The sequence below is a fragment of the Prionailurus viverrinus genome, chromosome D4, assembly GCF_022837055.1.
Source record: "Prionailurus viverrinus isolate Anna chromosome D4, UM_Priviv_1.0, whole genome shotgun sequence".
NCBI lineage: Eukaryota > Metazoa > Chordata > Mammalia > Carnivora > Felidae > Prionailurus > Prionailurus viverrinus.
The window spans coordinates 42306600-42320343 of record NC_062573.1 but is presented as its reverse complement, the minus strand read 5'-3'; the positions used below and the strand labels follow the sequence as shown (position 1 = coordinate 42320343).

The 13744-nt window shown below is 42.0% G+C and overlaps 2 protein-coding genes across 2 annotated transcripts; both read right to left on the bottom strand.

Moving 5' to 3' along the window:
• Positions 1–2574: 2574 nt before the first annotated feature.
• On the bottom strand, positions 2575–3258 carry LOC125150358 (interferon omega-1-like). Its single transcript, XM_047830179.1, has one exon. It carries the CDS (start codon positions 3163–3165, stop codon positions 2575–2577), a length of 591 nt encoding a protein of 196 aa, XP_047686135.1. The 5' UTR covers positions 3166–3258.
• Positions 3259–8338: 5080 nt separating this feature from the next.
• LOC125150359 (interferon alpha-like) lies at positions 8339–9366 on the bottom strand. The gene has a single exon (XM_047830180.1). The coding sequence runs from the start codon at positions 9119–9121 to the stop codon at positions 8555–8557; it is 567 nt and encodes a 188-aa protein (XP_047686136.1). The 5' UTR covers positions 9122–9366; the 3' UTR covers positions 8339–8554.
• Between the last annotated feature and the right edge of the window lie 4378 nt (positions 9367–13744).

The window sequence follows — 13744 nt, the reverse complement described above, 5'->3', positions numbered from 1 at the left end:
TTCCTCGGGAGTAATGTAACCAGCAGATCCACTCCAAGCCGTGCTGTAGTTCTCTGTGTAAACAGGTTGACGATCTGTATTGTAGTCTTTGTGGGACAGCTTGAGAATCTGATGGCAGAAACAGGTGGCTTGTGCCTTCTGGCTGTTGATATCTATTTTGTGGTGAAAAAAAAAAAAAAAACCCAGGTCCTGTTATTCTGGCGTGACTGAGAAGCTATCATTTTCAGATATCTCAAAAGCATGATTTCCTGTTTTTCACAACCATCAGATTCAGGGGGGCTGGCACAAAGCATCACCAGCACCATTAGCGAATAGATTATGTCACTGCGTTCTGTGATTCCGCAGGCCGTAGTGAAACACGCGTGGACAGCAATCCGCAGCGCCTCCAAGGCCTCTCGCTGCGCCCCAACCGCCAGAAGGGGGCGCCCAAACTCTTCATAACCGCCCGACCCGCATTTTCCTCAAAGTCCCACCTTATTTCTGTCTCCACTTCACAAACAAGCTTCCCAAAATAATTTCCTATACACAGTGCCAGTAATTCCTCTTCTTGTGTTTCCTCTTCAACCTACACCCATCTGGTTTCTGCCTCATTAATTCCACTAAACCAGATCATGCTAAGGTCCCCTATGGCGTCTGTTTTCAGACCCCCTGGGCAGTTCGTCTGCACCTACCCTGCGAGCACCACTCTGACCCTTCTTCCCTGTGGGGTCTCTCCCCCCATGTGTTATCGTCCCCATGTGTCCTTCCAGCTGGACTGACCACGCCACCTCTGTGCCCCTGGCAGACTATCCTCTGCTTGACCTCCAAATGCTGAGGGTCTGCAGGACTACATTTAGGTCTCTTCTCATTGCCCACTCTACTTAGAAGTGACCATATCCAGCTAATTTTTTCATGGCACTCGGGTTCAGGTGCACACTGGAACACTAAAGAGCGGAAAGAGAGCCGACTTGTTAGAATGTGGTTCAGTTCAAAAGACCTCACAGGTTGGAGGATGGGACAAGATCTATCCCTGCAAACTAGGCATTACGTGAGCATCCTCACCAAGCTGGAGGAATCCAGCTGCCTCCCAGGGTGAATACCGGTTGTCCTGATGGTGATACGTTCACCTAGCTTATGATGCCCACTGACGTACCCTGGGTCGAACTCCTGGAAAGAGTTAAGGATGGAGTAGTTTGTTCTTGTATGCTACCCAAAAGCCTCCAGAGTTAACAGGTGTGGTTTACCCATAACCTGCTTATTTCCTTAGAGGCCCAGCACCTTGTCTGGAGCCCAAGAATGATTTGAGGGACCCTCAGCCATTTCTCTGCTCAGCTCCAGTCTGAAATCAGAGGTCTGAAGAGAGAATAAGGCATGTATGTAATGGGAATCCAGTTCTTCAAGGATATCAAAAGGGAATTTTCAAGTCATATTTTTGTACAACCTAGCTGTTGCAATTAACATACAATTGTTTCAGCCTTTCTAAATCAAAGTTTAACCTTCAAAAAAAAAAAAGAGTGACCATATCCAGGGGTGCTGGGTGGCTCAGTTGCTTGAGGATCCGACTCTTGATTTTGGCTTAGGTCATGATCCCAGGGTCATGGGAACAAGCCTCGCATCAGGCTCCACACTGAGCATGGAGCCCGCATAAGATTCTCTCTCTCTCTCTCTCTCTCTCTCTCTCTCTCTCTCTCTCTCAAATAAAAGACAAAAATTACCACACCCATTCCCATGTGCTCATTCCCAATTATGTAATAAAGAATCTCAAATTAATACCACCCCCGCATAGCATTTGTTGTTCATTGCTGACCCCTATGCCCAACAGCCAGCAAGACTTCTGCAATTATGTATTTTCCAAGTGCTCTAGAAAGGGTATCCATGTTCCCCCGTCTCAAAATTATAGTATTTAAAGCTTCTATGTAAGAATAACATTTTCCTTTACATCATTTTGTGTTTTTTAATATAATTAAAAATTTTTAAATATTTATCCTCTTTTAATGCCTCTTTGCCTGTGGGACTAAAAGTTTTGACACAGAAGTTGCCATGTTCGATTTACTCGGCTGTGCTTTGTGAAGGTGATTCTGTATCTGCCGTCTTGATGTCCTGTTTACATATGACATGAACTGAAAGGATGAGTAAGTAGATGAATACTACCATCCATTCTTCCATTTGGTTTAGAACAACCAAGATTTGGATTTAGGGTTTAAGAATAAAGAGACTCAAGAAATTGTCTTTCATAAGAATTTAATAAGACAAAATACATATTTAATAAAATGAAAAGGTGAATATGATTGATCAATTTTAATACAGTGTAAGGGAAATAGCTTTTCTATCAAAATATAAATATAAATAGGATAAGCTACAAGAATAAATAAATAACAATAAATAAATAACATCAGGGCAATCATCTCTTAAGGACTGATGATCCTGAAGCCGGATTTTTTTTTTTTTTTTTTACATATTCTTGCTTAATACTACTCACAAAATATTTGTGGAATTAAAGTCAATAAATTTTGTGATGAAGGCTGAAGTGACAGTCTCTTGAGGTGAGCAGACATAGTGCAGGGTGATGTGGCACGTGAGTCATTGAGAATCACTTCAAGGTGACCCCAGGTCTCCATCCTTGATGGCCAAGCTGTCTTGCAAGGTCGCCGAGGAGGACAAGGCTCTCATGATTTCCAGCCTGACAATTTCCCAGGCGCAGTCACTGTATCCCTCGTCCTCCAGGTAGACGCGGATGTCCTGGAAGTACCTCTTGATGGCCAGGGCAGGGCCGTGCATCCCCGGGCCGCGCTCTCCCTCGCCCGTGGCCTGCAGCAAGCAGGCGTCCAGGGCTTCCAGCTGCCGGTGGAGGCCAGAGCGGAGTCCGTGCAGCGGCGCGGGGCTCCAGGCCGCCGAGGAGCGCTCCGTGTGCAACAGGTTGAAGGTCTGCTGGAGCAGCTCCCGCAGGACGGCGGCGGCGGCCTGGGCCTCCCGGAGCTGGCCGCCCTCCAGCATCTCCCGGGGGAAGCGGAAGTCTTTTCTGGCCCGCAGGCACAAGAAAGGGGACAGTCTCCGCATCTGGCCCAGGAGCACCAAGTTGTCCCTGCTAACCTGCGCGTGGCTCCCAGGCAGGGCACAGCCCAGAGAGCCTCCAGGGCGGCAGGCGAGCAGCGCCAGGGCGGTCAGCAGAGGGCGCAGGAGAGCCATGGGGAAGCCGAGGGGGCTGCTGGCAGGGCTGAGCTGGGCGGCTGGGGGACCTCGGGGCCCAGGTTCTCTGAGGACCAACTCGAAGCATGGCTCTTAAATAGGGAACGCGGACAATTTCATTTTCTGAACATCCTCTCCACTTCTACTTCCTTTTTTTGTTTTCATTTATGCATTCTCCTTATTGTGTAAGAAGATGTCATCAATCTAAAATACTACGTTGGCAATGGAAGCTTTATTTCCCAATAAACTTCTGATATGTCCATCCCAATGGACACTTATCAACCAAACGCGAAACGTCTTTGTCCTAAAGACTGGAGTGATGTAGGCATGTAGGTACTCATACACACACCTGCTCGCATATATGTTTTCATATATGAACATTGCTCTTTGTGTTAGAAAGAAGCTTTGGCCTTGATCGTGGACTAGGTTTTTACCCTCTTTACTTCATACAGAGACAGGATCCTTCAATCCTATGGGTTTTTGTATCTTGCTAGGTTCTGACCAGACGATGTATGGTAAATAAGCTCTTTAGAACCAGGACTGGGTTTTAATTACTGTTGTACCCACATTACAGGCTTGTGGTGATAAGTGAATGAGTTTCTTGGATGTTTCTCTTCATTCTAGAAATAATTGATGCAGGTCCATGCAGTTATGCTTCACTGGGGTCAAGACTAATACAGACACTATCCTTCTGCCATTTTGTAACCCGTCTACAGTGCTCCTCAGGCTGTGCCAGTGTCCCCAGCAGGAAGCCCGGTTCTGGTCTGGGACATGTAGCTGTGAAGATTCTAATCCCAGATCATTTTATTTTCTCAGCAACCCCTCACTTGCAAGGTTGTTATCACCTCTACTAACATGTTCCTCTGGAGTGACTGAGTGTCCTCAACCCAACCTCTCCTGGACTGGCACACCTTGTCCTGAGGACATTAGAATTCCTCTGCTGTGGAGAGGCTAGGTTCTTTGTTAGCAAAACAGGTAATGCCCCTAGATCCTTGCCCTTGTCCCTGGAGTGTTTGTGTGAGACACCCTAGTTTTCAGTGGTGACCCCTTCTTTTCCTGAGCAGGTATCAAAGTGTCAACAGCCCTCCGATGCTGAGGGTCACAGTTAGTTTCCTCTAAGTAGGGGAGTGACCCAACTGTAATCATTTCACCTTTAGTAAGCAAATACAGTAAAACCTTGGATTGTGAGTAACTTGTTCTCTGAGTGTTCATCAAGAGGAGCAAACATTTCTAATAAATTTTAACTTGATAAAGGAGCGATGTCTTGCAGTAAGGGTAGTAGGTGATGCTGAGTGTCACATGATCACCACTGAGCCAATGGTTCTCTCTTTCTCTCTCTCTCTCTCACACTGCTGGATTGTGGGTGATCCTCTCCCATGCTCAGATGCTCGGTCTCAGGCCACGGTGTTTGGCAGAAATTTGGGATTTTTCAAAATGTTGGAAGGTGTCCACAACTGGCTCTCGTGTATTTTTTGTCATTTCTAAGCACCTGTGGACAGTCCTTTGTTTTTCCATACAAGAGGAAGCTTAGGAATGCTTTGCTTCATTCTAGGTCAGGCTGCCTGCAGATATAGACCCTTCTTCTGCTGCCTTACTGCCAGTTACATTATATACAGTAGGCGGCAAGAGTTTATTAATACTGTACTGTAGTCAACAGCTTCCAGCACAGAAACTAGCGACTCTCCGTTGTCCATTCAGTCTGGGTTTTTCTCTTTGGCTTCTTAGTCTGTTCATCTGTCTGAGGGTCAGAATGCAGGGGGTGAGGCCCCGGCTATTATGTCGGGGAGAAACAGCCTTCTCTCCTTTACTTACTCGTGTTATTTCATTTTAAATTTAAAAAACAACAACAAAAAGAATTTTAATGACTTAGTTTTTACGCAGTGGTTTACTGGACATTGTCTTGCTCTTCCTGCATCATGTTTTATATCATCCGCAGGTTAATACAAAGGCAAGTAAGAGAATGAGGGGCTGCACCATTTTTCTCTCTATTTCCAAGATATCAGGTTTTTGGTTTTTTGTTTCTCATTTCAACTCTCCTAGAAAGCAAAACACAACAATTGTGTTGGGCAAAAGAAAATATAGGTCCGAATGTCACGAAAATGAAAAAAGGGAAGTGACTTGTCTGCTGGCAAAAAAGCAAAGGGCTGGTTAACACAATCGGTGCAGCAAACTGGGGGCCCGGAGCTCTGGCAGAGGGAAGAGTGAAGGCCACACTGAATTCCCCCAAATCAGGAAAATAGCTGCTTTGGCCTGAGGCTCAAAGGAGAGAGCTGGCGGATGGTGATCACTCCCTTCGCCCGCCCGTGCCTCCCACCCTGAGACTCGGTTCTCCAACACTTTCGAGTATTTAACACTTAATACCTCTGGGATTGAAACCGAATATGGCTATAGAGCGTTTCAGGGCAATACTCAGTCCCTGTCATAGACAGCGTTAGAATCTGTTGTTGCCAGCTGGTAGCTTTCTGCAGCTTGAGGGGACATCCTCAAGAAGTGGCGGGATTTCTGCAGGGATCCCAAGCCAGCCCTCCAGTCTTGGTCGCTGCCCTTGCTGCACGTGGCCACCAGGGGGTGGTCTTCTCTGAGAGGAGCTTCGTTAGCCCACCCTTCAACCGGATCCTCCTTTCTGTCTTTTTCGCCACAAGTGCTATTACATCACATTTGACGGTAGTAAATAAAAAGCCTTTCTTGAAGATGTTTCTGCAAAACTTAGGGATTTCATCTGAGTTTTAGTTTCTACTTGTGACATGCTGCTCTTTAGGGAAACGTTTAAGCTTAGACCACAACAGACCAGAAAGTTGCTGTGTGAATAGGCTGACAGTTGAAGGGAGTGAGTGACAGGGTGTGTGGGGACTTCCTTCTGGGACAGGGAAGAAACCATTAGGACAGGGGAATGTATCCTGTAATGCTGGGGGTGGGGCAGGTGCCAGAATATTAATGAAACATTATATTCTTCTGTACTCCCATCTAGATACTTATTCTTGAAACTCAGATATTAATACAAGCCACCTTTCTTCATTAAATATAAATAAGACACTTCTTTGAAATGGGGAATGTGTCAGTCAGCCTTATCTAGAAATCATGACAGATTTCTGTTTATTTAGGCTGCCTCCTTTGAAGGTCAGTTACTGAAAGGTAGGACACACAGTAAGAATTTTGCAGAAAGAGACAAACACTATTCTCATTATAGCCCCTGTATGAAGAAAAATAAGGACATACGAACCATGTTTTCAATTGTTACACTATGGAAGATGTGATGCTTGGTGCCTTTCAAGTGCCTGAGTTCAGTTATTATTTAGAACATTCTGTTTAATTGTTAAATGTTTTTTTTCACTCCTGAATTATATACAACTCACATTTTCTCTATGGATTTCTGTTATTCATGTTGTGTTTTCAGCTGATTTTAACCAGTTTTTTTCATTGCCTTAAATACTAAGAAACACAATGCCTGACCCAGCTTCCCACTCTCATGTGAAGAAAGTCTGTTAGTCCTTTTTTTTTTAAGTTTATTTATTTAGTTTGAGAGAGAGAGAGAGAGAGAGAGAGAGAAGAGAGCGCACAAGCATGAGTTGGAGAGGGGTAGAGAGAGGGAGAGAGAAAATGTCAAGCAGGCTCCATGCTGTCAGCATAGAGCCCAACACCTGGCTCATCTCATAAACCTTGAGCTCATGACTTGAATTGAAAACTAGAGTTGGACGCTTAATCGAGCATCCCCAGGTGCCCCAAAAGTCTGTCAGTCTTCGTGTCCATGATAATTGTGTTATTTTGGGATCTACCAAAGATTGTAATATTCATAAAACTGGGAGAAATTACCAGTGAGTACCGTTAAAGAATTCTTATCATATCAAATTCTCCTAGAAGGTGAAACGTGCTATAAAGTGGCTGTAGTAAACCACTGTCTCAATACGAAAGGTAAGCAAATTAGTTAATAAAGCCAATAGTTCCAGGAAATATTATTGTATCAGTGGTAACAGATATTTTGATGAAGGATTAAATTAATTATCTCTTCTTGCCTAGTGAATTCTTAAGGTTGATCACCTTGCTGATACACAAGGTAGTAATAACCAAGAAAGGATAAACAATTTAAGTAATTCAGTAAGTCATGACTCAAAAGAAATATAATACTAAATGCATTAATACGATTTACTGGTACATTAAATCCATGAAATCACTCACGAAAAACATATGGCACAAAAGGGAAAACGCTGCACAGAAAAACTAACCCACATTATTTTCTGAGAACCCACACTATATTCTTCTCCACTTCAGAGGAACTAACTTCTCTTATCTATGTTACCACATTCTCCAGTGTGGTTTCTACTTATTAATTCCACCAAACCAGTTCTCCTGAAAGTCACGGGTGGTATCTATTTTTGTGACATAGCAGATAGTTAAATCCACATCTTTCTTGAATCAACTGATGCTTTTCTAAGCACATTTATTTCCTTAAACACACTCAACATCATCCTTTCTTGTTATCCTTCTACTGAATGGCCAGTATACCTGCCTATCCTTTGTGGTTCTTCTCTCCCCTGCTTTTTCTTAGAATCAACATAAGTCTTTTTGTCACACTACACTGGTCTCACCCCATGACCACCTCTGTTTCTGGCTTCCCAGGACTAAAATGGACCTCTAGCCATGGCGTTTTTTGTAAAATACAAGCTCACCTATCCACTACAACGGGTATGGGCACTTCCAGGTCGACCAGTCAACTGTAGAGGAGACCGACAGCTTTCACTTTTATTCCTGACATTCCTCACTGTAGCATCAGTTGAATGAATTCACTTCTTTCCCTTCTTAAATGTAATATTAAGCATGATTATTGTTTTTGGATTTCTGTCCCTATGAAAATGGAAGATGAAGACAGCAGGAACTGTATTTACTGTGTCCCATGTCCTAAGGGCGACGAACCACTTGCCTTAGAGGAAGTCAGTTGTTACCTCTGATTTTAATAGAATCTGATGGGTAAATGAATTTTGTTGTCCATTTTTCAATCAAGTCGCACCATTAGGCTTGGTGGTACTTTTTACAAACACTTCCTGCAGTAAAAGTGAAATAAAAAAAGATATGCTTCCTAAATATTAAAAATTCATTTTATTATATTACTACAACATAAAGGTACACATAGTATTACTTGAAATAACTTATACATTATACATAGTTAAGTAAATAAATATTTAAATAGATAAATAGACATCAGCATGGTCATCTGTAAGCAACTAGTGATTGTAGAGTAGGCATGATGTTACTTAATACTCCTTGAAAACATTTCACAAATTGACTACATTCTTGTCGCCATTACAGCAGAAATCAGAGTCTTTGACATGGCAGGACACGTGGAAAGTGTGTATTATTATTAGTCAGTGAGAATCATTTCCATGTTGAATAGGTCTCATTTCTCGCTCCTTAATCTTTTCTGCAAGGCTGTTGACGAATACAAGGATCTCATGATTTCTGCTCTGACGATCTCCCAGGCACAAGGGCTGTATTTCTTCTCTTGCAGGTAGAGGGAGAGTCTTTGGAAGTAGTTCCTCAGGATGGAGTCCTCGTTCGTGAGGGGAGCCTCTCCCTCCCCCACCTCCTGCACGACACAGGCTTCCAGGCTGGTCAGCTGCCGATCAAGTCCCGTGCAGAATTCCTCCAGGAGGGTGGTGTTCCAAGCAGCAGACGAGGACGCCTCTGTGCAGAAGAAGTGGAAGATCTTCTGGTTCGTCACGTGGGCCACCGAGAGGGCTTGGGCCTTGTGGGACTGGTCTCCACCAAACACGTCCTGGGGGAAGGCGAAGTCGTTTCTGTCCTTCTGGCAGGAGCTGGCAGGGAGTCTCCTCATTTGTCCCAGGAGCGTCAAGGCCCTCCTGTTCAGCAGGCCGTGGGTCTGAGGCAGGTCACAGCCCAGAGAGCAGACGGAGTTGCAGCCCAGCGCCACCAGGGCCACCAAGAAGGAAGAGGGCAGCGCCATTGGGGATCTTGCAGATGCTGTTGGCCCGGCTGGGGTGGGCGACTCTGTGACCCGTGGCTCTAGGTTCTCTGAACATCTTCCCTTGTGCGTGTGGCTTAAGTAGGGAACATAGTAGTTTTCAGTTTCTGAAGGTTGCCCTTACTTTCCACTTCTGTTTTTGATTTCCTTTATGTACTTTCTACACGGGTTTAGAGCACTGTTTCCAACCATATATATTATTTTCATTATTGGTCCATGTGTCCAGAGTCTTTTTTTTTTTTATTGAACCATCCAAGATATTAATAGCGCAGATACCATATATATATATATTATATATTATATATATACTATATATATAATATATATATATAGTTTATACTCTCTCTATATAGTTTATACTCTATTTATATCTGAGTTTTGTACATACAAAAGAGAGTGTAAAGTTACTCTTTTTATTCTTTATAAGTACAGGGATAATAATGACTAAAAATTTTAAGCTACGGGCTAAATTTTAAATCCATTGATGCTTAAATGTATAACTAAATGTGATGAGTAACTTATAATGTATTTACTTATATTAATTATAAAATGTAAACCAAATATGCAAATTATCAATTTCTAAAAAGAGATATTAATGATTTCAATGTATTCAAATATTTAAAATAATTCCAAATTGCTAACAGCAATTGTAAAAATATCTTATTTACTTGACATTTGTTTTTAGTGTCCTGGATTTTAATGCTGTGTTGATGAGAATGTAAGTTTTAACTGCACCTGCCTCTAGATACTCTTGAAGGCACTGTCAAAATATTTTTTTTCTGTTTAGTACTAGATATAATTATTGAAGTTTTGGTAGGTTTTGTAGAATTAAATCATAAAATATGATCTACTTCTATTTAATTCCCAGAGCCTGTATAATATTGAGGCTCAGATACAAGCAACATCCACAAGACAGCCAATGACAGCTCACAGGTAAGCAAAGGCCACCTCTCCCAAGATGACCTTGAGACCCAGAAATCAATGGAGATAGACTCCTCCAATCACAGAGCCCCGTTATCCTGACGTTTGACACACTGAGCTTGCAGACATTTTGTGTCTCTTCCACGATATCAACGTCAATGCTTCTTGTGTGATACTCAAGAAAAACAATGAGAGAATAAATACTAAGGAATAAGGTTTTGTTGGACTGCTCCAAGGTTGAGCTTTGGAGTGCCACAGATCATTGAAATATTTAAGACATGTTCACAACCTTTAAGAGCTAACAGTTACACGGTTGGAAGCAATTTTTTTTTTAATTTTTTAAATGTTTCTTTTTGAGAGAGAGAGAGAGAGAAACAGAGTATGAGTGGGGGAGGGGCAGAGAGAGAGGGAGACAGAATCTGAAGTAGGCTCCAGGCTCTGAGCTGTCAGCAGAGAGCCCGATGTGGGGCTCAAACTCACAGATCAGACCACAAGATCATGACCTGAGCCAAAGTCAGACACTCAACTGACTGAGCCACCCAGGTGCCCCAAGGTTGGAAGCAATTATAACCACTGTTCCATCTGGTGAGGGAATGTTGATGATAGGGGAGATTATGCAAATACAGAACTAGGGAATATGTGAAAAATCTCCTTATCTTGTAGTCAATTTTGCTGTGAAGCTACCAACTCTCTAAGAAAAGTATGTTTTTTTTCAAAAATACATAAAAACTACAGAAATTGACCTATTATACTATTAGAGTCAGTTCTTTCCAGATAGGAGACTTTTTTGCTCTTGAGAAAAATCTCCTGCAGACTTGCACTTAGAACACAAGCCAGATCTCCAGACTTGGTCACTATCTTTGTCCTTCTTAGGCCTGTAGGTGGCACTCTTCCTTTGTAAATATCATGACAGGCCACAGAGTAAAATGATCCTTTCTCTTTCCTTTTCCCCTATTGCCACCATTACATCATTGTAGCAGGGACATCCCCTCATGTCCAAAAATAGCCACCAGGAGAAAAAGAAGAAAACAAGGCCTCTCCTAGGAGAGTCTGCAAAAAACCTAGAACTTTCACACAGCTATTGGTTTCAGCTGGTGGCTTTGTACTTGGAAGTAAAATTGCCAGACAGAAACCACAACGGAAGAGGAAGCAGCTCTATGAATGGACAGGACAGGTTAGTGAGGAGTGAATGTAGAGAGCAGAGCTCACTGCAGGGGGGGGGGGGGCAGAGGGGGGGCAGGCGGGGTGGTTCCTACTCTTGGGCTGAAGGAAATATTATGATATGGGAGTGAAAGAATAGGGTCCAGGGAAACAAAGTGGAAGAAGGAATGTGCTAGGTATCAGAATGTATAATGTGTACATTATATTATCATGTATACAATTACATACAAGTGAGATTCACATGTTCCCAATTCTGTGTGTTTAGACTATCAGCATTCTTTAGTGAGTAACAGAGACAAGGCTATCAATTCACTATCCTCTTGTAGATGCATATGAAAAGATAAGAAACTTGTCAGCACCTGTTAAGTCCTCACTCAGTGGAAGACACTCTGTTAAGTACTTTGAAATATTCTAGATTATTTAATACAATTCTAGGAACATTTCCAACCTACTTTATTATGGGGAGACTGAGATCCAGAGGGGTTAAGTGAATTATTCAAGATCAAACATCTAAATTCCTGGGTAAAATCTACATGCAGTACATAATCCTTTATCACAGTCATAAATCTCGCTAACAATTCTTATTGTGAAATTCTCATACATTTGAATCCCCAAATTATACCCTTTCTTGATTCTGGCTTTTACTGATGATGCTCTTGCTTTTTAAGTTTGCTCGTTAGATATTGGAGAACAGAAATTTTCTGATTACCTTTCATGTTTTCATCTTATGACAGAAGCATCCCTGGCTATCATATCCATTGCAAATTCATTACTTAATGATGTCTAAGAAGTTATGATTTTTCTGAAATCATTGCTCTCCCTAAACATCAAATCTTCATTTAATCAAAAATAAAGGAACAGTACAGAAGAAGTCCAGACATAACATTGTCTATGAAAAAGTAAGAGGTATTCATAAGTACAGAAAATGCAATGTAACAAGGAAGAAAATTGGGGATGAGACTGGTAAAACACATGATATCCAAAATGGTTGTGTTATCAGTGACAGTTAAGTTTAGGATAAAGTATATATCTGATGTTCAACTGGTGGGATCCACTGTCCGGAAATGGTTCCACAATGATTACCTGCCAATCCAGGCAGAGATCAATGTCAACTCTCTTATTATATGAGAGAGGAAAATGAAATCATGATGGAATACATAATTGGTGTAAGATTCGATTTGAAAAAGGAACAGAGTGCGGTTTCAGTCACGATGTATCAAGGTCTGAATATGTGCTCTTAGGAGAAACAACTGGAAAACTGTCTGTGATGTCGAGGCAAAGAACAACATCTCCTTGAGTTCAACAAGAAACATGTCTTTCTTCCTGAAGGTTTCCTAAAGGATAGAAATGGAAGACATAAATAAAAACCCACATGCACTTTAGAGAAGGATAAATGAGGTAGAGATGTAAAGATCAGGATCCTTAAATGCACAAGAGTAGAATGTGTCCAACAGGAGCATGGAATGAAATGAGGGTCTCAGATTCTTCCAGGGCCATAAGAGTGAGAAAGGCCCACTAAACACTGGAAGAGATGATGGCAGGAAATTTTGTGAATTAGATGAAAACACCAACCTTGGCTCCAAGAACCTCAATAAACTCTAAGCAGCGCACGCGCGCGCGCACACACACGCACGCACGCACACGCACACACACACAAGCACAACCAGCGCAAAGCACATCATCATAAAATTGCTGAGAAAAATTGGTAAAGCAAAAATATTAAAGCAGTTACATATCGGAAGAGATTACATTTGATGAAAGAAAAGAAAACTACCTTTGGATTTCTCAACAGAAATTATGCAAAGTCAGTATCAGTTAAATGGCATATATAAAGGCTGAGGGAATAAACCTTTTTAACTTGCACTTTCCAATTCAGCCAAAAAAATCCTTCAAATTAAAGGTAAATAAAGACTTTTCCAGAAATATAGGAGCTGACAGAATTCATGGTAAGACTTGTACTGTAAGAATGGTTAAAAGATACTCTTGAAGCAAAGGAGAAAATCATACTAGATGGAAATTTTGAGGTATACAGAATAGTAAGTATTGCATTGTCTAATACAAAAATAAGAAAATTGTGTCCAGCCATTTAAAACACGTATAGCGGTAAGAGGTAAGTCACAGGGGCCATACACACAGAGCCACAGGTGGGATGATGACAAATGAAGCATGCTAGTTTAAGGGTCTTACAACAATATAGGGAAAGCTACAGAAAGAGTCGAGTGTGATAATTTGAAATAATATATGGTAAAGAGTATAAAGGAAACTAAAATTAAAAAGAATAACTCAGAGTCCATTATGGAGATAAAATGGAACCATTGAAAAACCATTGATTCATCCAAGGAGGCAGGAAATTAAGAAAGAAAGGCACAGAGCGCCATAGGAACAAAGAAAATAATAGCAAGATGGGAAACATACAGCTACACATGTAGGTGCACATGTAGCGATGGGGTGATGGGACTGTGGGACATGGGCAAAAAGACAGAGGGTCCACGGTATGATGGCACGATTGGGCAACGGGATGAC